Raw genomic sequence first — 22,413 nt, forward strand, 5'->3', positions numbered from 1 at the left:
GCGCCTGCCCCCCCGACTGTGTCGGCCCCGGTGCGATATCGTTGACGAGGTAGTCCTCCCCCTCCCACCGGAAAACCTGTCCAAGAAGATCTGTCGAGCCGACCAGTCGTTTAGCCAAGCCCCGCACCTCTCGTGCCTGTACTGGCCTGAGTACGCCGGTGCTGTCCGCGACCGACAGACCGATCGCCCTAAGTTCCGCCAGGACCGCCTTCTCGCCCGCCACCGTGGCCTCTTGATCCCTCTCGGCTTCTCGGATCGCATCCCGTCGTTGTCTCACCCTGTCTGCTGCCGGCACGAATCTCTCCGGGCTGCCTCGCGTCCTTTGTGGCAAGATCCGCGTCGGGGAAGGCCGATCCCTAGGTGCATCCCCGGCTCGGGGTGCGCTCGCCTGCTGTGGCGGCTGCCGCCCCCTCGCCGCCAATCCGTCTTCTCGCCTCCTCTTCTCACGGACCACAGGGGCTGCACAACAAAAGCACACAAACACTCCCTGTCCCTGCATGGCTTGGCGTAGGCGCGTCCTCATCCCCTCCTCCGCCTCTCCCTCCACCCGCTCCGAGATCCGTTCCAGGATGGCGCTAACCACCTCTTCAGCCACTCCCGTAGCCGCAGGTCCGTCTTCCGGCTTGACGTGGAACAGTGTGCGAAATTTACCGCCGCACCCATGACAGGCGGCTAGCGTGGGGAAGCGCTCCATCCCGAGCGACTCGAGAGGGATCCCCACCGCTTGCCAGTGGCGCGTCACTTGTATCGCCCGCTGCTTGGCCACCCGGGCCACCATCCTCAGGGCGCCTCCCTCCATCCCGAGCAGCGCACCCGCCATCTCCGCCTCCGCCATTCCTACTACGTGAAATTCTTTTTCTCGCGATGTCCACCCCGCCGCGCCGCCGCTCGCGCCGCCTCGCCTCCGCCTCCACCGCCGCGCCCTCGCCAGACACGCCGCCGCCCGCCCGCCTGCTCGACCTCCCCACGGAGCTCCTTGCGCGCGCCCTCTCTCGCTGCGACCCCGCCGACATCGCTCGCGTCGCGGCCGTCTCGCTCCTCTTCCACGCCTCGCTTGCGCTGGAGGCCATCCGCTTGTGGGCGCAAGAGCGCGGCTTCGAGCTGCCGGCGCAGCCAGAGGACGAGAGCTGCGCCTTGCGGTGGCGGTGCTTTGCTGCTCTGCTGCGCGAGCACAACCCGCCGGCGAGGGCGGCGGCAGGCTGGCAGCACAGCGTCTTCATCGACGGCGAGGGGCGGCTCTCGTCGTGCGGCTCAGCTTCGGCAGTCTTCCCTGGGCTACTCGGCCACGGCGAGGGCGTGACGCGGCTCAACACGCCGACCCGCTTCTCTTCCACACTGGGCGGCGAGCGTGCAGTGAGCGTGTGGGCTGGAATATACCACAACCTCGCTGCCACCGCCGACGGCGCCGTCTGGAGCTGGGGCAGTGGAGCCTTTGGCCAGCTGGGCCACGGCGGCGAGCTGAAGCAGTTGCTGCCGAAGAAGATCGAGGCCTTCGCTGATCAGCGGGTCGTCGCTGTGTCGGCTGGAGGCCAGCACAGCCTCGCCATCACCGCCGACGGATCTGTCTGGAGCTGGGGCAGTGGATCCTTTGGCAGGTTGGGCCACAATGACGAGCAGGACCGGTGGCAGCCAAAGAAGGTTGAGGCCTTTGCCGGCCAGCGCGTCGTCGCTGTGTCGGCGGGATACGGCCACAGTCTCGCCATCACCGCCGACGGAGCCGTCTGGAGCTGGGGCTATGGAGGCGTTGGCCAGCTAGGCCACGGCGACCGGCAGCGCCAGCTGCTGCCGAAGAAGATCGAGGCCTTTGCTGGCCGGCGCGTCGTCGCTGTGTCTGCTGGAGAGTACCACATCCTCGCCCTCACCGCCGACGGAGAGGTCTGGAGCTGGGGCCACGGATACCACGGTATGCTGGGCCACGGCGACGAGCAGATCCAGCTGCTGCCAAAGCAGGTCGAGGCCTTGGCTGGCCAGCGTGTCGTCACTGTGTCGGCGGGAACCGACCACAGCCTCGCCATCACCGCCGACGGCGCCGTCTGGAGCTGGGGCGGTGCAGGCTTTGACAAGCTGGGACACGGCGACCGGCAGAGCCAGCTGCTGCCCAAGAAGATCGAGGCCTTCGCTGGCCAGCGCGTCGTCGCTGTGTCGGCTGGAAGCAGCCACAGTCTCGCCATCACCGCCGACGGCGCCTTCTTTACCTGGGGCAAGGGCGAGGACGGCTGCCTAGGCCACGGAGAGGACCTGTCGAACCAGCTGCTGCCCAAGAAGATCGAGGCATGGGGTCTGGGGCAGTGAGGAGGACGACCCCGGGCGCAAGTTTGTCCCATGCTCAGCCGGACGGTGCCGTTCCGAAGGTGCCGAAGCGGCCCGCAGCGTCCTGGCATGCACACGCCGTGGCGGCTCGCTTCGCTACTTCGCATCGCCGTTCGGTTGTCGAGTGTCTGGCACCTCCATCATGTGAACACACGAGATTATAGATAGCTGGCGCGTGGGGTGTGTGGCACGCAGACTGTGGGCCCCCGGGGGCGTGTCCCAGTCCGGTCTCTCTGCGTATGTGACTTGTGAGCGCATGGTCGCACCTTGGTACAAAAAATAGGACTGATACAAGTGTCTCGTAACATGCCGTGTACCGAAAACCCCGCGAGAACCATATGGCGCCGCGACCCGAGCCGCCTCGCCCCGGCACGCGGCCCCTCCCCGCCCCTTCTGCCGCCCCGTCCCGGCCCGGCCGGCTGGCGGTGCTCGAGCCGGGAGGAGCCATCACCGCTGCAGGCGCGGCTGCGACCGTGGGAGCGGCAATCGGCACAGCGCCCGCGGCTGTCCCCGCCGCGGGGGCTGGCGCCGGAGGGGCTGGCGCCGGAGGGGCAGGCGCCGCTCCGCGCCTCGCCGCTCGCCATGCGGCTGCCGCTTGTGCGATAGGCGGGAGGCGGAGGCGGAGGCGGAGGCGGAGGCGGAGGCGGAGGCGGGAGGCGGGAGGCGGGAGGCGGAGGCGGAGGCGCTTGACGGAGACGCACCCTTCTCCGGAGAGGGAGCTGCTCCCTTGCAGAGCAGCCTCGCTAGGCGGGCGCGCATCAGCTCGCAAGGCTGGCAGACGAAGCGGGCGGCCAGCGCCTCCATGTCGGCTGCCGCGGCGCCGCCGTCGTCGTCGTCACCGCCGCCGACCGAGCCGTTGGCGTCTGCAGCGGCTGCGGCGGCACTTGGGGCGCCCTCCTCTGCGCTGCTGGCCTCCTCGGCGTTCCCCGCGTCGCACCCGCCCGGAGGAGCGTGGTACCACTTGCTGCAGAGCAGGCAGCGGAGCAGCTCACCGTCACCGCCGCCGCACGCGCCACACACCGGCACAGGAAGCAGGGGGAGCAGGGCGGGCCCGCCCTCGCCGCTCGCCGCCTCGCTGCCGCCTCCCTCCCCCTGCTCGCCACCGTCGCCGTCAGCTCCCTCCGGCTGCTCCTGCGCCCGCACGCTCGGCGCCTCCTCCACCAACGAGCCGCTCGCATCGAGCTCCACCGCCACCGCCGCCGTGTGGTCGTACACGAGGTAGCTCTTGTCGGCAGCGCGCAGCGACTGCAGCAGGCTGCGCGCCAGCCCGCCGCGGTCCGAGAGGCGCTGCCGCCGCCAAAAGGCCATCGCGATCGGGCCGATGTCGGACTGGGTCAGCAGCAGAGCGGGCGGGCCGGGCGCCCCCGCTCGGCGAGCAGCCGCGCCACCCGCTTCAAGGCGTTGACGACCCTCGTGCCGTGGCCGTGGCCGCACACTCCGGGGCGCTGGCCAACCACGATCAGAAGCTCCTCGAGCACGATGCGCCGGCCGGGCGCGAGGCCGCCGTTTGGACCAACAAGCTGCTGCTGCCGCCGCCCGCCCGCCTCTCCGCGCACCCAGTAGGCACGGAACGTGGCGCCGCCGAGCAGAGCGCCGTCGGCGCGTCTGCAGAGCCCGAGCGTCGCATTGTGCTTGTGTCGGTAGATGAGGTTGTGCAGATGCGAGCGCTCCCGCAGCGCCGGCAGCAGCTCGTCGCAGAGGCACTTGTACTGCCGCAGCCAGCGGAGCTGCTTTGCCGCGCCACCGCCGAGAGCCGGGGCGCAGTGCACGAGCTCGACCGGCGATGAGGCCTCATGGTTGACCTGCCGACGGCACGGGGAACGAAGCACCGTAAGCATTCGGGCAGAGCGTGTGGGGTTGGCGGTGTGGCCAGTTGATCCCGCGACGATGAGGTTGGCTCCCGCGGCCGCCGCCGCGTCGATGGTCGAAGGGCCGAGGCCGCCGTCCACCTGGATGTCGAGGTCCGGGTGCTCGCTGCGCAGCGCGAGGACCTTGGGCATGCAGTTGGGCATGAACTTCTGCCCGCCGAAGCCCGGCTCCACCGTCATCACCAGCACCATGTCGACGAGCGCGACGACGGCGGAGAGCGCCTCGACCGCGGTGCCGGGCTTGATGGCGACGCCGACCTGCATGCCGTGGTCGCGGATGAGCTTGACGACGCCCGCCACGTCGAGCTCGTCCTCCTCCACCGCCTCCAGGTGGAACGTGTAGCGTGCTCCCGCGCCCTTGGTCGAGCCGGCCACCGCCTCGACCCACTGCGACGGTCGCGAGACCATCATGTGGCAGTCGAGGTACGCGTCGGGCACGTGCTTGCGCAGGCTGGCCACCACCGGGTGCGCAAACGACATGTTGGGCACAAAGTGCCCGTCCATCACGTCGAGGTGCAGCTCGTCCGCTCCCGCCGCCAGCACGCTCTTCGCCTCTGAGGCGAGATCGGCGAGATCGCAGGCGAGCATGCTCGGCTGGATCTTGCAACACCGCTTGTGCGGCGGGCACTGGCACTGCCACTGGCCGTTTAAGGGGACTGCCATTTGCCGTTGAGAGGTCTTGCGGTGCAGCGTGACTTGCCGGCAGCGCCGGCGGCGGGAGGACGAGCTCACAACCACCTACGCAACAGCAGGAAGAGAATCTTACAACTCTGGGCACGGGACTGGCGCGCACTGGCACTAACACAGGAAGAGAAAGCGGGCGTCACAAGTACACAACGCACCGTCCTTTAATCCCTCCCTGGGGTTGTCCGTTCTCTTTTCTTTTTTCTCTCACACAGAAACACAACCCCGGACCCAAGACGTACAAGCACAGACAGTCTCTCACATGACAAGCGATCCCACGACAGCGACTGTGGGGACTACATGATCCGTACATGAAGGGTGGGAGGGGCCCGTCCGCAGAGCTAGGCGGCGCGGGCACCCACTGGGGCCGAGGACAAGAGGCCGTTTGCCGCTTGCTTGTTCTTTTGCTTGTTGATCCAGTTGGTACGCTCCTTGCGCGCCTGCTACCTTGTAGAAACCCCTTTTCACGCCTTTCTTGTGTTTCTTTGTTTCTTTTCTTTTCCCACCCCTCGTTTCGCGTGTGCGACTTTATTTGTAGGTGCCGCTGCGGTGGACCTTCCCACCTCCCTCCCTGCTTGCTCCTCCCTCCACCGTCGCCCCGCTTTGTTTCTTTTGCAAAATTCCACGCCTCGGTCCTCAAAAGTCAAAACGACACCACACACGACGCTGTTGTGTACAGCTGGGACTGCGATTCGAACGAGGATTGCGTCTCGGGCACCTGCATCCTGCAAGCTAGAAGGCGGTGAGTGGTGCAGCACCGACACGGCCTGCTATGCCGGCAACTGCCGCGGGAATCGCTGCTGCAAGTCAGGCATCTCGGATCTATGCGCCGAGTGCAACACGAACATGGCTACTGCGGGGTGTGCTCCGGCGCATACTATCCGGATGGAAATTACGAACTCGATTGCACTGCCAAGGAACTCCCCGGCCGGCACGTATTGCGGCTCCAACCCATCAGTGTGCCTGCCTGAGCGACATGTGCAACTGCGTGCGACTCCAGCGGCGCGCCAGATGGGTACACCTCCTCGTATGCCGACATGTCACATGAAATAGAATTCGCGGCCTGTTGCGTTGTTTCATAACAAATGCTCCCTTGGGGGGATTTTTAGCAATACCAAACAACTCTATTGCTCCCTTGGCAAGCTGTTTGTTTTCTTTCTTTAACATCGAAGGTCAAAAAGAATTTTAAACCCCCTGGACGACAGGCGCGGACTGGCACGTGCTGGAATACGAAACGGGACTTTACATTGGCTTAGTTTTTCTTTTTACACGCGTGGCGTTTTCATTTTCTCTCGAGCGTGACAGCCTAATCGAAAAACCCAAGCGTGAGCGGCTGTTGAGCAGAGCCGCTGTTGAGCAGAGCCGCTGTTGAGCAGAGCCGCTGTTGAGCACATCGCTGCGCCACCACTGTGGAGAGCCGACGCCCAAGGAGTAGTACGTGATGCCGAAGAGCGGCGCTACCGCAACCTCCGTAAGCACTCGAGCTCTTGCGTGGGGCAAGCCTCGGGGCGCGAGAGCGGCTGATCTCTCCGCCGCGGCCGCAGAGCAAGAGGACGGTCCCCAGGACGATTTAGCAGGTCGTCCAGCTGCCTTCGCCGCCCGCCAGCCGCCAGCACCACCTCTCCCACCGCCCCGTCCCACGCGCTCCGTGTTGGTAGCGCTCTCTTGCACGCCCCGTCGCCATCCGATGCCTACTCACGGTCGCGCTCTCCCCGGTGCAGGAAATGCTCAAGTGGGTTACCCCGCCTCCCAGAACAACGAGACGGAGCTGCGCAAGCTCAGGAACGAGATCCAGTCGCTCAAGGACGAGATCCAGTCACTCAAGCAGGGCGAGATCCAGTCGCTCAAGCAGGGCGAGATCCAGTCGCTCAAGGACCAGCTCAACAACCTCAGCACGCCGAGCGCCACCGTCCTTTCGTGCGACGGCAAGGCCGACGCATTCCCCGCACCGCCGCCTACGCCACCGCCACCGCCCCCACCCACACACCGCCGCCGCATGATCCGCCGCCGCCTCCCTCTCCTCCGCCGCCGCGTCCGCGTCCCCGTCCTCCCGTCCCCTCTCCTTCCGTCCCCGTCGGCGCGACCCTCCCCGCCGCCTTACCCCCTCCCTCCCTCTGCTCCTCTCAGGTCGACGCGGAGCCCGCCGCAGAGTGGGGCATCGCTGGCTGGGTGGACTCCCTCGCCCTCACCAAGGTGGTGGCCGAGGGGCTGAAAGAGCCGGCCGGCACCGACCCGTTCGAGTACGTGTGCAGCCTCTCGCTCGCCGACCTCGAGGGGAAGCTCGAGGCGGTGAAGCTGAGTGGACTCGCTGCGCCCCTCTGGTCCGCCGTTGAGAAGCTGCGCGACCAAAGCGCCGCGACCGGGGCGGCGCTGAACGCCAAGTTCGCTGCGGAGGGCGACGCGTTCAAGGGTGAGATGGGCTTTGGCGGCGTCGAGCAGTTCTATGGAGGCGTGCTGCGCGCCATTAGCTTGCCTTACCCCACCCGCCCTCTCTCTCCGGCCGACCCCCCTCCCCTGACCTGTGAGCAGGCCTCGAGAAGATCATCGGGGCGCCGCTCATGGTGGAGGGCTCGCTCCTCAAGGCCATGGAGACGGAGCACTGCAAAGAGAAGGATGCGGACGTGCCGTTCGACACGTCCAACGGCATCGAGGGCGTATCCTCCCGGCTGGAGTGGGAGTTCGTGGTCGCGCCCGTGATCGAGGACGGCCGCTACGCGGAGCGCGGCGGCGACTTCCGCACGGTCCACCCCGACTGGTGCCGCAAGCCGGAGCCGCTCTCGGTCTACGAGGCGAAGATGGCGGACGAGGTGAACCCGAGGCTCGTCGAGGCGGGGCAGGCGCCGCTCACGTTGGAGGAGCTCGTCGCCGGCCGGATCTACACGGGGCCGATGTACGAGAAGTACAACGGCGTCCTCCGCTTCTTCTCGGCACGCGATGCCGACGGCGCGGTGCTGCTGGAGTACGCCTCGGTGGACGAGGTGCCCTTTCTGCAGAAGAAGTGCGGCTGGCTTCACCTCGGCGAGTGGGCTGCGACGGCGGCGGGCAAGGGCGAGCCGGGCGCGGTGCGCTGGACGTGGCACAACCAGTACTCGACCACCATCCACGCGATCAACTCGATCATTGTCAAGCTGTCGCCGCTGACCAGGATCACGCCGCTCTACCGCGGCTGGACGGGCGCCACGCTCCCGGAAGCCTTCTTCAAGCCGGACGCGCTCGGCTTCCGCGGCGGCGTCGAGTACGGCTTCTCGTCGACCACCACCGACCGCGCGCAGGCGGTGCAGTACGCGGCGGGCAAGGCGTCGACGGTGCTCGAGCTCGTGATGGGCATGATCGACCGAGGCGCCGACATCTCGTGGCTCTCGCAGTACCCGCACGAGAGGGAGACGCTGCTGCCGCCGCTCATGGGCCTGCAGGTGCGTCAACCTCCGACCCCCCCCGCCCCCTCTCAGTCCTGCTCTCATCGCCTCATCCCCCTTCCCGACACCTGCAGGTGCGTTCGACGGGCGTGGAGGGCAGCACGCTCGTCGTGCAGTGCAGCTTCTCCATCAGCATGGCCTCGCTCACGCTCGAGCAGGTGGCGGGCAAGCGCAAGAAGCTGCTCACCGACATGGGCTCGCAGATGGCGGCGGAGGTGCGTCGCGGGGTGGCGGAGGGGGCAGCGGAGGAGGCGTTGCAACTAGTGCGCGTCCACCTCGGCCTCGAGCGGTGTGCGGACGCTGGGGGCGCAGCGGACAAGCGGCTCGAGGCGCCGCTCGGCGACGAGGCTGAGGAGTACAACTCTGACGCGCGCTTCCAAGCGGCGGTGGGCGACGCGCTCAAGGTGAAGCGCGCGGCGATGCTCGCGGCGACGATGCACCGCGGCGCCGGCGGGCTTGCCGCGGCGATGAATGCGGTATTGCCGCTGCAGGCCAGCCGCGTCGATTTGACGGGGCTCGACCTTGGCAGCGACGATGGCGTAATGGTGGGAACAATGGTCGCGTGGATGAAGTCGGAGCCGTCGGCGCTGACGTCGCTGACGCTTGACTGGGGCGTGGCATGCGGCCGCGTGCGGGAGGCGGTGCTCAGCGTGGTGCGGACGACGCGCACGCTCGTGGCGCTGAGCGTGGGCGAGAAGGGGGCGATGCCGCTCAACCCGCTGCAGCTCACTGGGCGCGAGGCGCTGACGTCGCTTGTTTTGTCGAGCAGGGGCCTCGGACCCGGATCGGCTGCCGTCGTCGCGGCGGGTCTCTCGGTCAATGAGGTGCTGACCTCCTTGAACATGGAAGGCAACGAGATCGGCCCCACCGGCGCGACTGCGATCGCCGAGGCGCTGCGGGGCAACGAGGTGCTGACCAATCTCGAAGTGCGTCGCAACGAGATCTCGGGAGACGCCGCGCAGCAGCTCGCGACAGCTGTGCTCGCCAGCCCATCGCTCGAGCTCTTCGGCTCGGTGCCGCTGAAGAAGCTGCGCGCAAACACACTCGGCAAGAGGCTAGGTTTGAGCGGCAAGGACCTCGGGGTGCCAGAGGCCCTTGTGCTGGCCAAGCTGGTCGAGGGCAGCGAGGTGCTGACCAAGCTGAACCTCGACGACTGCGAGCTCGACCTGCCAAAGCTTCGCGGCACCGACCCGGCGACATCGCTCGACCTCTCCAACTCGGGCTTCTCAGGCCTCGGGCCCGCCGCTGCCGTCGTGATCGCGTCGCTGATTGCGGGCAACGGGGTGCTGAAAAATCTCTACCTCAACAACGACGCGATCGGCGGCGAGGGCGCCAAGGCGCTGGCCTCCGCTCTGCGCGTCAACGGGGTGCTGAGGGCGCTCTGCCTCCACGGCAACAGCATCGGCGACGCAGGCGCCGTCGCGATAGCCGAGGCACTGCGCGTCAACGGGGTGCTGACCAACCTCAACCTCGGCTGGAACCATATCGGCGCCCAGGGCGCCACTGCGATCGCCGAGGCGCTACGAGGCAACGCGGTGCTGAAAACCCTCGACCTCCACTATAACAACATCGGCGGCGAGGGCGCCGTCGCGATCGCCGACGCCCTTCGCGTCAACGCGGCGCTGACCGCGCTCGACCTCTCGGACAACTCCGCGCTCTGCGGGGTCAGGTACGGGCGGGGCAGCTACGACGCTTCCGGCATCCAAGCACTTGCAGAGGCCTTGAAGGTCAATAAGGTGCTGATGAGCATCGACCTCCGCGGCATCAGTTTGGGCGATGAGGGTATATGGGTTCCATCTCTTGGGAGGAAAGCGATTCACGATGCGGTGAGCGGGCGTGAAGGGTTCCATCTCTATATGGATGCCCGATGGCCGTCGGCGCTGAAGCTTGCCTGGGAAAAGGCGTGCGACGGCGTGCAGGAGGCAACGCTGCGCTGCTTATTGTCTCTGCATTCGACTCTCGTGTCACACGAGCACACCCCGTAACACTGGATAGTATACGCCGTAGGCGTAGCGCGCGCGCGTAGGGGGAGATAGATAGAAGCATAGAACAAATCAGTGCCCGCATGGAAAAGCTTGTGAAACTCAGACCCCACCACCACACCGCAAAAAATACTGACACCAGCGCGATCACGGAGCTAGGGAAGAGCCGTGGAGTGGTACGCTCCCCCAGGGGTGGCCTGCGGGTGGGGGAGGGTACCCGGAGGCGCGGCGAGCCGCGAGAGCGCCGGGAGAGCCTTCCTAGAGTATGCCTGGCAGACGAGGTCGCCGAAGCTGCGCCCTGATCGCGCTCGCCGCGCCGTCTGCGAGCGCCTGGACGGGCTGCTGGCCGGCGCGCGGACGCGTCGAGCCGCGCGTCGCGTCGGATGCTCGGATGGTGCTCGCGATGCGACCGTCGGCGCCTGCGGCGCTCGGGTCGTCCGGGGCGGACGTGGCGGAGGGCGAGAAGGTGGGCGTGCTGCTGCTGAACCTGGGCGGGCCGGACACGCTCGACCAGGTCGAGCCGTTCCTATACAACCTCTTCTCCGACCCGGAGATCATCACCCTGCCGGGCGCGGTGCGGTGGCTCAACGGGCCGCTCGCGTGGAGACCTGGTCGACCGCCGCTTCCAGCGGTGCGGCGGCGATACCGACCACTTTGGCCGTGGCCATCGCATACGGTTACCTGCTTCGGCGAGCGTCGTCGTCGATAGATCCAAAGAGACTCGATACGACGACAGGTGGGCTCTGGATCCCTACGCCGGCCTCCCAGCTTCGGTGGCCGGCGTCACGCTGCGAAAACAAAGAAACAGCGCACAAGGCACTGTACCCTCACAGCTCACAGCTCACTAACAAGCGGCAAGTAGTACCGGGCTCTCACGGCACACAGGACACCCAGGTGATGCAATACAAGAGAACGAACACGTGCACACGGCGCAGAAAGATACGTCCGCTGTGGCGGTACAACGTTGTACAGGGTGCGGTTTGGCCATGGGTTTTGGCACAGCAAGAGGAGAGCGGAACGGGCACCGAGGCCCACCCCCCGCACCCTCACTTGTCGTAGACGGTGTGGACGGCTATGATGGGCCCCTTACCGCGGCAGGAGCGCAGGATGTTGATCACCTTGATCATCCCCTCGGGGATCTGCTCGTGCGACCAGCCGGCCGGTACGATAAACGTGATCTTGCCCCCTCCGCCGCCAAACGTGAAGGACATCATCGGCCCCGGCTGCGGCTTCGCGTTCATCTCCGTGTCGCTCGAGAGAGGGCTCAAGCTCAGGAACACGGCACCCTCCGCCGGCGCCGCCGACGCACACCTCGCGCGCAAGAGAGAATATATTGTGACACAAGGTCCTCGCGGCGGCGGCGGGGCCGGCAGCGGCGGTGGCACAGAGGAAGACACCGTTTGCAGAGGAAAGCTCCGTCGAACCGTGCCACCATCAGCTGTCGCGCCAGCACGTCGTCGACGTCGTACAGCTCCTCGTACATCATGCCGGCCGCGCCGCTGACCTAACCACGACGTGGTGGAGGTGGGTTGAGCGGTGGTGCGATGGCGGCGGTCGGCGTGATGGGTGACGGATTAGCAGCAAACCTCGCTCACCATTGCGTCGAACGAGGCCGGCTCCAAGTGGCGGAGGCCGAGGTACTCAAACACCAAGGCCCCACTTTCGGCCCACGCCTTGGGCGAGTCGGTCACGACGACCGAGCCTTTGGGCACCAATGCTGCAACAGAATCGTCGAACTTGGCGGAATAGGCGTAGACGCTCGGCTGCGCTTCGGCCGCGTAGCGCGGGCCTGAGCCCGTAAGCAGCTCTATGATTGGCGCCCCGCTCTCGCCGGTAATCGCACCCTTGGTGAAAATCAGCGAGGGCATGGCAAGTGGCGCGAATGGATGGGGTACAGGATGTTCGATGTGTCATTCGCGGCGGCGGCGCGCGAAATCAGTGTTGTTTTTCTTTTTCTCAGCACTCGTGAGCAGCTCGAGCTGAACGGAACATGAAGCCTGAACGCTGAAAAACCTGAATGGGGAAGCAAAACCCAAAAACGAATTCGGGTTTCGGGCGCGATTCGCGCGTCTTGTGACAATGTAAGCCGTCCAGCGAGCAGCGTCCTTATCACACACACACTCAGACCAATAACTTCACAGAGACCTCACACGTAAAGGGGAAGACATGCGCGCGGGGGGAGGCGGGGCGGGGGTGACTCTGGGTGCGAGGAGCCTGCGCCTCTTCTAGAGGTTGCGTGCGCGCCTGGCGGAGCGCGCGCTTCCACACCCCTCCACGGCGAGCCGCCGTGCTGCACGGAGGGGGGGAGGGGTGGGCGGGGGGCATTTGCGCGCACGGGCGCGAGCCCTCAATAAGTCTGCGTCAGTCGTCGATCGTCATCGTCATCACGCGCGAGCGGGGCCGCCCGGCCGCGGGCGTGACCCCGTCGGACAAGCGGCCGCTCGAGCCGCCCTGCGAGGCGAGCGAGGCGCGCTCCGCCGCCTCGGTGACGCGGTCGCGCTCGGTCCGCTCCGAGTCGGTCGACTCGTGCCGCGCGGCGGAACAGGGTGGCGGGAGGGGCGGGAGGGTGGGCTCGTCTGTCGTCGAGCGGCTTCTCGACGGCGACTTCTTGGGCGGGTCAGCGCCACCCGTCGCATTGGCGCCGGCAGCGAGACCACCACCCGTGGCGACGGCGGCGGCAGCGGCGGCGGCGGCCCTGGCGCTAGCGGTTGCCCGCGAGGAGGATGCGCTCGCACTCGTGCGGCGATGCCACCATGCCGTCTCACTCGACCGTACCGCAGCGGCGATGCCGACGGAGGCGCGGGCGAGAGTGCTGCCCACCCTCATGACGGCAATCGCGTCCAGGGAGATGCTTGTGCCGCTCGTCCGCAACGGAGTGCTCTCGATGCTGCGCCGCTGGCTGGCGGTTCGCCCCGCCGCCGGCTCCTCTCCCGAGCAGCATCGCAAGATGCAGCTGCGGCGATGGCCGTGTGCGAGAGGCGGTGGCTGACATATAGGGTGCAAGACTTGTCCATGGTAGCGTACACGTTGGAGCTGCCATGGTGGTCGACGCTGTCATGTCGCTGGTGGTGTCGGCCTCGGCGATGCAATAGTCGAGGCCATACTGGCCGGAGGATAAGCCACACTTCCTCCTCTGTCGCGACGTTCTCTTCTGCCTCGTCCTGCGACGCCGCCGCCTGCCGGTCCCTTGTTCTCGCGGCTTCTTTCGCCTTTGGCGCAACTCCGTCCTCCTCGCGGCGTATCCTGGCCCCTCGAGTCTATCAAGCTCTCCTCGCGCAAGGACCACATTTCTGACTCCCACTCCGATCATTTGCCTCCAAGTCATGTCGTTGCTCAGGTCCACTCTCTCTTCGAACACTCGTGCCTCTACGGATGATGGCGGGCCAATTTCTTTTTCTCGCGATGTCCACCCCGCCGCGCCGCCGCTCGCGCCGCCTCGCCTCCGCCTCCACCGCCGCGCCCTCGCCAGACACGCCGCCGCCCGCCCGCCTCCTCGACCTCCCCAGGGAGCTCCTCGAGCGCGCCCTCTCCCGCTGCGACCTCCCCGTCGACATCGCTCGCGCCGCGGCCGTCTCGCTCCTCTTTCACTCGCTCGCGGAGCAGGGCATCCGCTTGTGGGCGCAAGAGCGCGGCTTCGAGCTGCTGGCGCAGCCCGAGGGCGAGAGCTGCGCCGTGCGGTGGCTGTGCTATTCTGCGCTGCTGCGCGAGGCCAACCCGCCGGCGAGGGCGGCCGCAGGCCACTACCACAGCCTCTTCATTGACGGCGAGGGGCGGCTCTCGTCGTGCGGCTATGCGCCGGATCACGCCCTCCTCGGTCACGGCGAGGGCGTGACGCGGCTCAACACGCCGACCCGCCTCTCCTCTTCGCTGGGCGAGGAGCGTGCCGTGAGTGTGTCGGTTGGGTATTACCACAGCCTCGCCCTGACCGCCGACGGCGCCGTCTGGAGCTGGGGCTTGGGAGGCGACGGCCGGTTGGGCCACGGCGACGGGCAGAGCCAGCTGCTGCCGAAGAAGATCGAGGCCTTGGCTGGGCGGCGCGTCATCGCTGTGTCCGCTGGAGGGGCGCACAGCCTCGTCATCACCACCGATGGCTCCGTCTGGAGCTGGGGCTATGGAGGGCAAGGCCGGCTGGGCCACGGCGACCGGCAGCGCCAGCTGCTGCCGAAGAAGATCGAGGCCTTTGCTGGCCAGCGCGTCGTCGCTGTGTCGGCTGGAGGGGCGCACAGCCTCGCCATCACCGCCGACGGCGCCGTCTGGAGCTGGGGCGATGGAGACTATGGCAAGCTGGGCCACGGCGACCAGCAGCGCCAGCTGCTGCCCAAAAAGGTCGAGGCCTTTGCTGACCAGCGCGTCGTCGCTGTATCGGCTGGAGCCCACCACAGCCTCGTCACCGCCGACGGCAGCGTCTGGAGCTGGGGCTTTGGAGGCTTGGGCCAGCTGGGCCACTGCGACCAGCAGATCCAGCTGCTGCCCAAGAAGATCGAGGCCTTCGCTGGGCGGTGCGTCGCCGCTGTGTCGGCAGGAGTCTTCCACAGCCTCGCCCTCACCGCTGACGGCGCCGCCTGGAGCTGGGGCAAAGGCGAGGAAGGCCGGTTGGGCCACGGCGACGACCAGCGGCAGCTGCTGCCGAAGAAGGTCGAGGCCTTCGCTGGTCAGTGCGTCGTCGCTGTCTCGGCTGGAGTCTACCACAGCCTCGCCGTCACCGCCGACGGCGCCGTGTTTACCTGGGGCAAGGGCGAGGACGGCTGTCTGGGCCACGGGGAGGACCTGTCGAACCAGCTGCTGCCCAAGAAGGTCGAGGAGTGGGCGCCGGGGCAGTGATGAGAAGGGGCGAAAGGGTGCAAGGCTCTGTGTTGCCGCGCGTGCCTGTTCGCCACCTGCGAACGTTTCCGAGAGTGGCGAGAGGCGAGTCTGGGACAAAAGAGTTTTCTGCATGGTCCTTGTCGTGTTGGGGGTGAACGCCTTGGGCCCTGTTCACGCGCGCGCGAGACGTGCAGACAGTTTGTTAAGTTGAGTGCTCGCTCGCTGCTTGCACCTGCAGAGAGGGCCAGAGGCTAAGTAAGTGTAGAGCGACCCTCTATCTAGCTCTACTACCCAACCATTGGCTTCGACCGCACTCAACGCCTCCGAGCGGTTGCCCTCGCCCAGCATGGAGAAGGCGCTCATCTTCAGACGTCGCACGAGGGCTGGAGCGCTCGGGCGAGAGTTCTGAGAAGGGACAGCCTGCATCCGCCACAGGCACGCCGTTCCTCCAAAATCCGGAATCGCCCTTCGCCCCGCTGTGTCGGCCCTGTTCACGCGCGCGCGAGACGTGCAGACAGGGTTGCCAGGTGAGAGCGAATGGCGCGGTTCACGCCTCGCACAACAGAGAGAGAGATGCGCTCTGCATGGTGGGACATAAAAGAGAGCGAGTACTTGGGCGAGTAGGCTGTGCGGTCAACGCTGCCGCGCGCGACTTTGCGCGCGAGGCGGCGCAGCTTGAGAACGGCGGTGGGCGAGAAGCCGCCGCCGAACGTCTCGTGGAGCAGCAGGTTGAAGTTGTTGCGCTTGACAAAGATCGCGTCGTGGTAGAAACCGCGATGCGCCTTGACGTAGCCGTGGCCGGTCTTGTGGGAGAAGGGTTGGCCGGGCTGCCCGCGCGCCTTGCAGCCCATGTTTAGGCGGCGGGCCTTCTCTTCGGTGTTAGAAAAGGCGTAGGAGTGGCCAACGGAGGCGGGCGTGCCGCCACTCGAGGCGTTGCCAACGCCCGGCGAGGAGGTCTTGAGGAGGGGCGTCCAGAGCTTGGTGTCATTTACTTCATCGCATCCTCCCGGGCCAGCGTGGGGTTCCGCGAGGTCGACCTTGTACCCCTCGTTGTACTGCCGGGTGAGCTCTGGTTTCTCCTTGTCGCCGTGCACGACCGGCGCGTTGGCCGGGGCGCGCATCGCGTCCGCCCAGGCGGCGAGGACGCCGTCGTGGGGCCGCCGGTGGTGGGCCTTGTTGTAAAGGTAGTCGCCGAAGAAATCGACTGGCATGCCCCGCTCGAGCGCGACCCGAAGGGTGGGAAGCGCCGCGGAGAGCCAAAGGCCGAGCTTCCGCTGGAGCTCGTCCTGGAGGGTGTCGGAGGGAGAGGGCGGTGGCGTACGTACCGTCGACACGGACATCGAAGGCCTTGCCGGCGAAAGGCGTTGAGGCGGAGACGAAGCGCGCGGCTTCGCGGTTGTTGACGGCGCTGTCTCCGAGGGACGGGTTGTTCTTGACGTGCACATCCCGCGCCTTGACGAGCTCCTGGTGCGCGTACCAGTCCTTGTGATTCTTGATGGCAGCGAGCGCCCGCGGCCGCGGGTACGTGGATTTGCAAGTGCCATTGAGAATCGCGTCGGTAGCTGGAAGGGACTCGGGCTCGGGGAGCGGGACGCTCTTGGGGTAGAACTCAGTCAGGTAGCCGCCGCGGACGGTGTGGTACTTGTTTTTGTCGCGGGCGGTGCGCTTCTCGCACACCTCCTTCCAGTCCGAGAGGGCGGACTCGTAGGTGGCGATGGCTGCGGCGATGGTGGGGTACTTGGACGCACCTCCACACTGTAGCTTTTGGGGGCGGAAACACGTTTTAATTCACGCGAGGGCGCACGTGAGGCTTCTCGCGCGTATAACCGGTGTTCCCGAGTGTCGGAGACATGTACCCACAAGCCCATAAGCTTGGCTTACCTCGGCTCGTCGAACCGCGCACACACCTTGGTGCTTCGGGGCTCCTCGAGAGCACGTTGCGAGCGAGGGTTGGGGTGGGGGGTCTACAGGGGGTCGTGGGCGGAACCGGCATGGTTTTCCACCGCGTGCGACCCTAATCGTTGCATGCTCAAGCCGACAGCGTCTCTCTGCGCCGTGCATCAGAATGGGATTCATGCTTGTGTCTCGCCTCGCACTGCGCCGTGCTGACGGCGCCAAACTCCTGGGCGATTCCGTCGACTTTGGCCTTCGACGGCGAAGAGGGATGCACGGCGGTCTCACACGCCACAGTCGTGGGGAAAAAATCGCGCAATGCAGGCCACATGGGTTGCAGCGGCACGGTCCTTCCGGCCAAGTGCAGGGCCGCGCTGGAGGGTTGCGCCCGCCGCGAAGTTGTGTGATCTAAGTGGGTTTGCCCCCCCCCCCCCCTCTCATCCAACCACCTCCGGATCCGGCATTCACGTGGCTTGAACACCGCGTGCGGGGTTTTGTAGGAGTATAAAAAAACGCCCCGACTAAATGGAGCAAATACCCGGGAGGAAAACCCCCACCACCGTTTGCGGACAGACACAGACCGACCGACAGAGCAGGCGGCACGGGCCTGTGGGGGGGGGGGGGGGGTAAACCGAAGGGGGGAAGGGGGGTGGGGGGCCAGTACAGCGGCGAGGCACGATCGCCGGCGGCAGCAGCGAGGGCGGCAGGGCGGCAGGGCGGCGACGGCGGTGGAGAGGGCAGTGAGGCTGAGGGAGTCGAGGGACGGACCCGTCAGAGCCAGCAGCGGCGCCATCGGCGGTCTCGGCGGCCCTTGCCGAGCGCGCCGTTCCGGTGCGGCTGCGCCTGGTGCGAGGCGAACCCGCACGCCAACATGTAACCGGCTCCGGAGTGAGGCGATCAGTCCTTTGGGCTGTCTCAGTCAGCAGTCATACCGTAATCGCATCCGTCATGCAATGTGATCTACCCTATCTCGGCTGCCCCGGCCTCGTCCGACCTTCCAGGCTAATCTCGCCTCGCCTCGCCTGATCTCGGCCAACCTCTACTCGGCTCCCACCTGCCCAGGGGACGATTCTGACTCTGTACGCGCGCGCTCCTCTCCTCTGTGTGTGGACTCTCTGTGTGTGCGCGCTCCACACCCGCACCCCCTCACCCCCCCAGTGTTGTGCGCGCGACAGAAGTGTCCCTCGCTCAAACGGAGATCGCCTTTATAACACTGTACGAGCCGGCGTCTACCACGGCGCGTGTACTCTCACGGTTGGCCGTCGCCGCACACCACGCGACGACACACGGACTGGGACCACCAGTCGCAACCAACCAGTGGGGGCCTCGCGCAAAGCGCGGGAGAGCTGTGGCTCGGGGTCAGACAGCGCGCCTCTCCGCCGGAAAGGTGCTCTCCCGTGTCCACTGTGATCATCTCGACCACGGCTGCAGCCCACGCCGACTAAAAATCTGGGTGCGAGGGGAGGGGGCAGTACATGCACGTAAGCGGCTTTGGGGCGAGATGCGGGCCGCCGGGTGGGTGATTGGGGGGTCTGTAGGGCGAGGTGAGTGCTTACCGCGGGATATATTGTTGATTGGGTGCGAACGACTACCGCGAACACGAAGATAGGGGTGTGCGACGCGCACCTGATTTTAGCTGCGCGTGGCAATCCGGCGCCAGTTTTAGAGGGCCTCGAGCCGTGGTGGCTCCGTCCGGAAGGCGCCTCGAGGCTCCGGATCGGTTTGCGAGGCCGGAGTGATGGCAGACCTGCAATCACCTATCGCGGATTGGCTCCTCGCATCCCCTTGGGCGCGCACGCGGCGGCAGAAGCGAAGAGGCGAGGGGCGACCGCCACACTGGGAGCGGACCGTTTCTTAACCGGAAAATCCGACCCCCGAAAGCTACACTGTGCCTCGTCGAGGGCGAAGTCGGGGTTGTGGGCGACGAGGGTGCGCCAGTTCTTGAGGAGCGACATGGAGAAGTCGCTGTCGGCTCGCGTGAAGGCGGTGTCGATGTTGCACCCGCCCATCTCGGTCGGCAGCTGCGCCTGGAGCCACGCGAGGTCGCGGAGCGCCTGGGGCGAGGCGTCGGCGCGAGCAATGCCCTCAAAGGACTTGCGGATGCGGTTGTGCTGCGCAAAAACTCGAGAGCCTCGCACGCGACATTGGGCGGCGTGATGCCGGCAATGTACTTGGTCTTTGCGCAGGCAATCCGTTGGACGAGGTTGAGCGGAGCTGCGAGGTGTTCGTGACGCAGTCAGTGTCGACGATCGTGTCGATGACGTCGAGCGGCGCGAGCTTCTTCCTGAGGTGCGCGGTGAGCTCCTTTTTGCAGGCTTCAGGGTCGCCAAAGAAGGTGCCGACGGCCTTGAAGCAGTCCACTCGTCCCGTGGGTTTGCCCTCCTTGTCGCGGTGCGCGGGCGAGCCCCGGACGGAGCCAGCCCGGCGCGCACTTTGTGTTTTGTTTAGCAGAGAGCTTACGTACGTTTAGCTTACTGCTCTCTTTCTCTCTTTGAGCTAGCCTTCGATGTTACAACAACAAAGTTGTTTGGTATTGCTAAAAATCTCTCTCGATCGATGAATGTTAGGAAACAAAGCAAGGCGGACATGGCTCCGGCCCCCAAGTCCGGCTCATGCGCCTGGCGGTGAACGAGCGGAGCGAAGTGAACCTCGGCGCCGAAGTGAACGAGCGGAGCGAAGTGAACCGCCGGGGCGGGCGCCTGGCGGCGCCGCAAGGCAAAAAAAAGCTTGCGTGTCGCCCCCAAGGCTGGCGAGGTACTCCCACGCCTCTCGGGGTTTTTGTCTGGCCGAGTTGTCTGGGCGAGCCTCGGCGAGACTGCGTCAGCTGTTCCCACAGCAGGCTGGAAGTACCTCGCCAGCCCCAAGGAGGTTTCCTGCCCCGCTGGCCCCGCAAGGGTGGCTTGAGGAGCTGATGCTGCAGCCCACGCGAAGCCTCCCGCTGATGCCGCAGCCCGTGGGTGTTGCCTATAGCACGGCGCGCCAAATCACGTGGTTCTGGGGCGGCGAGTCTGCACCCGCCGCGCCGCCAGAGCCGCCATCTCCGCCGCTGCCACCGTCGCCTCCGCCGCTGCCTCCCGCCGCTCCGCCGCCGCTCCCGCCGCTCCCGCCATCGCCTCCGCCTCCCTCACCGTCGCCGTCACCGCCTCCGAACCCGCCTCCGCCCATGCCACCGTCGCCTTCTCCTCCGCCGCCAGCTCCGCCGCCCTTCCCACCACCGCCGCCGCCAGATTTCGTGCACGTCGCAGTCTCTGTCGTTGCCACGCAGGCCGCACAGGCGAGCGACGGCATAATGAGATCCGCCCTGGTTCTCCTCCTCCTCTTTCTCTTCGCTGGCATCGTCCTTCAGCTCGTATGGCCATGCGTTGCCACGCCACACCGAGGTGCGAAGCTCCGTGCGTTCGAGCTGGACGACTTCGGCTCCCCACGCCGCAAGCGTGCCTGGAACGTTCCCGACTCGCCAGAGTCGCCGGCGGCTGACATCGTCATCGTTCAGGAGGGGGTCGCGCTGCATAGAGCCAGCACGGCCCCAGAGGGGCAGAATAGCTCCGGGCGGGTCACCTCGGCGCTGTCCGTCCGGCGATGGTCAGTGGCGGCCGCGACCGACAGCGGGAAGAGAACTGAGGAAGAGGAGGAGTTTGTGCGTGTCTAGGTTCTCTGCGCCTTTCGCGTTTTGCGTGCGTTTGCTTGTTTGACTATACGGGGTCCCAACTCTCGGCACAATCTCTCAAATCCGATCCGCGTATACGGGGTGTGGAGGGTGAGTTGACCAGGGGGTTGTGCGCCGGGCCCTCCTGCTCCGCCGCAGGCGCCTGTTGATAGGTCCATGTGATAGCCCTGGATGGGCAATGCATACGCCTCACTGGACCTCAGATCGCCCGACCGCGTCCCGGTGCTCTGCCGTCGGATTTGTGACGCCGCCGCACCGCGCCGCGGCCGGGGGCCCTCCGGAGGCCGAGGATGGCCGTGGCGGACCGGGACGAGCTCTGGGAGGGGGGGTGTCAGTGAGTATATTGTAGAGACTAACCATGTGCACAATAACTCTCAGTCTAGCTAAGCGAGGGGAGGCGATTCCGGGGCCGTACAGCAGCTTGACGTGCTTCGCCGGCGTGCGTCCCGGAGCGGTGCCGGAGCGCGGCGAAATCGGGGGACACCGTCACCGACGAGCGCGTTGTAGTATTCACTCCGGACAAAGACCGCTGCACAGCGGACGGTACGGGCCGTGCAGCGGTCATAGCGGCGAGGCGCGGGACCGTCTGTGGCGAAGTGGGTCGCGTCCCCCGATTTCGGTCAACCCAGCATCCACACCCTTTAGTAATATAAAAAGTCTCGATTCTCTCCCCTCTCCGCACTCCGGCGCGCTAACGAAATGATAATTAATAAAACGAGATCGCACGACGTCGCAATGTCGTGTTCGGTGCTCAGTGCAGAATCGAATTGCGGTTCGACCGCCGCGCCTCCCACCCCGCGCTGCGGTAGTCGGTGTACCTGCGCAGCGCGGCTGCAATCGGGTGGTCCGATCGCGCCGAGGCGTCGTCCTGCGGCAAGGACTGGCTCGCGTCGAGAGGCGTCGGCTTGTGCTCGCACGGCGACGGCCCCGCGCTCGGCGGCTCCGCGGCAGCTCGCACCCACTCGAGGAGTGCGCCTGCGGCCTGCGCCTCCGCCTCCTCCTCGGCGCGGCTCGTCCTCTCGTCAAAGCCAGAAAAAGGCGCCTCGCCGTCGCACGCGGCCTGCGCGCTCGCGAGCAGGCGCAAGTTGAGGTCGTCTTGGAAGGTCGAGCAGGGGAGGTCGTTCGGTGGGTAGAGGAAGGGCTCCTCCAAGTCGCGGGCGACCTGGTGGCACGAAGGCGGACCTAGTGGGCTTGACGCGTGGGCTCGCTGCGAGGGGGGCGGCAGGGGGGCGGGCAAGCTTTGCTGTGTCGAAAAAAGTCGGCCGAGGAGGCGTGTGTGTGGGGGGGGCACAGCAGCGAAAGGGGCCGCTTCGGCTGCAGACCTCGTTGAGGCCGTAGTAGCAGAGGATCGTGACGAAGCAGAGGGCCGGGCCGAGGGCGGGCGAGAGCAGCCGCCACCAGAACTCAATCCATGGCCCGTGGGCGATCTGCTGAAAGTGCCTGTCGATGTCGGAGCTCTCCGGGTCGCCGTCGTGGTGGTCGTGGCCTAGAAAGCTCCTCGAAGGTTCCTAGACACTCCCTAGGAGGAGCGGGTCGCCGTCGCGTGTGGTCGCGGCCTAGCTTAGAGACGGCCACGAGCGGCACGACGAACACCATCAGCGCGAGCATCACCGTCACCATCTGCGCGTAGGGGAAGGGGAAGGGCGTGTCCTCCACCTTGCGCGCCTGGTGGTAGCCGTGCATCCCCTGCCGTAGTAGCCGGGCGGCGGTGGAGTGGTGACGGTGGTGGCGGGGGCGGGGGCGGCGAGGGCGGCGGCCACGGCAGCGGTGGAGGGTGGTGACGGTGGTGG

The 22,413-nt window shown here is 66.5% G+C and overlaps 5 protein-coding genes across 5 annotated transcripts; 3 read left to right on the forward strand and 2 right to left on the reverse strand.

The window, feature by feature from the left end:
* Nucleotides 1–4,181: 4,181 nt before the first annotated feature.
* Nucleotides 4,182–4,841, reverse strand: EMIHUDRAFT_72316 (hypothetical protein; the record flags this gene model as incomplete). Its single annotated transcript, XM_005783846.1, has 1 exon — nucleotides 4,182–4,841. A coding segment is annotated over one exon (660 nt), but the record flags the coding sequence as incomplete, so codon positions are not given.
* A 1,462-nt stretch (nucleotides 4,842–6,303) lies between these two features.
* EMIHUDRAFT_231872 (hypothetical protein) lies at nucleotides 6,304–10,263 on the forward strand (the record flags this gene model as incomplete). Its single annotated transcript, XM_005783847.1, has 5 exons — nucleotides 6,304–6,418; nucleotides 6,584–6,771; nucleotides 7,014–7,272; nucleotides 7,392–8,275; nucleotides 8,353–10,263. 5 exons carry the CDS (start codon nucleotides 6,304–6,306, stop codon nucleotides 10,261–10,263), a joined length of 3,357 nt encoding a protein of 1,118 aa, XP_005783904.1.
* A 62-nt stretch (nucleotides 10,264–10,325) lies between these two features.
* EMIHUDRAFT_364989 (hypothetical protein) lies at nucleotides 10,326–11,006 on the forward strand. The gene has a single exon (XM_005783848.1). The coding sequence runs from the start codon at nucleotides 10,526–10,528 to the stop codon at nucleotides 10,967–10,969; it is 444 nt and encodes a 147-aa protein (XP_005783905.1). The 5' UTR covers nucleotides 10,326–10,525; the 3' UTR covers nucleotides 10,970–11,006.
* An 8,828-nt stretch (nucleotides 11,007–19,834) lies between these two features.
* Nucleotides 19,835–21,341, forward strand: EMIHUDRAFT_442221 (hypothetical protein). The gene is made up of 2 exons (XM_005783849.1): nucleotides 19,835–20,641; nucleotides 21,318–21,341. Exon 1 carries the CDS (start codon nucleotides 19,868–19,870, stop codon nucleotides 20,603–20,605), a length of 738 nt encoding a protein of 245 aa, XP_005783906.1. The 5' UTR covers nucleotides 19,835–19,867; the 3' UTR covers nucleotides 20,606–20,641; nucleotides 21,318–21,341.
* Nucleotides 21,342–21,374: 33 nt separating this feature from the next.
* On the reverse strand, nucleotides 21,375–22,306 carry EMIHUDRAFT_231878 (hypothetical protein; the record flags this gene model as incomplete). The annotated part of the gene is made up of 3 exons (XM_005783850.1): nucleotides 21,375–21,785; nucleotides 21,946–22,131; nucleotides 22,208–22,306. 3 exons carry the CDS (start codon nucleotides 22,304–22,306, stop codon nucleotides 21,375–21,377), a joined length of 696 nt encoding a protein of 231 aa, XP_005783907.1.
* Nucleotides 22,307–22,413: the final 107 nt, after the last annotated feature.

Source organism: Emiliania huxleyi, assembly GCF_000372725.1.
Source record: "Emiliania huxleyi CCMP1516 chromosome Unknown EMIHUscaffold_176, whole genome shotgun sequence".
In the NCBI taxonomy this organism is placed as follows: Eukaryota; Haptophyta; order Isochrysidales; family Noelaerhabdaceae; genus Emiliania; species Emiliania huxleyi.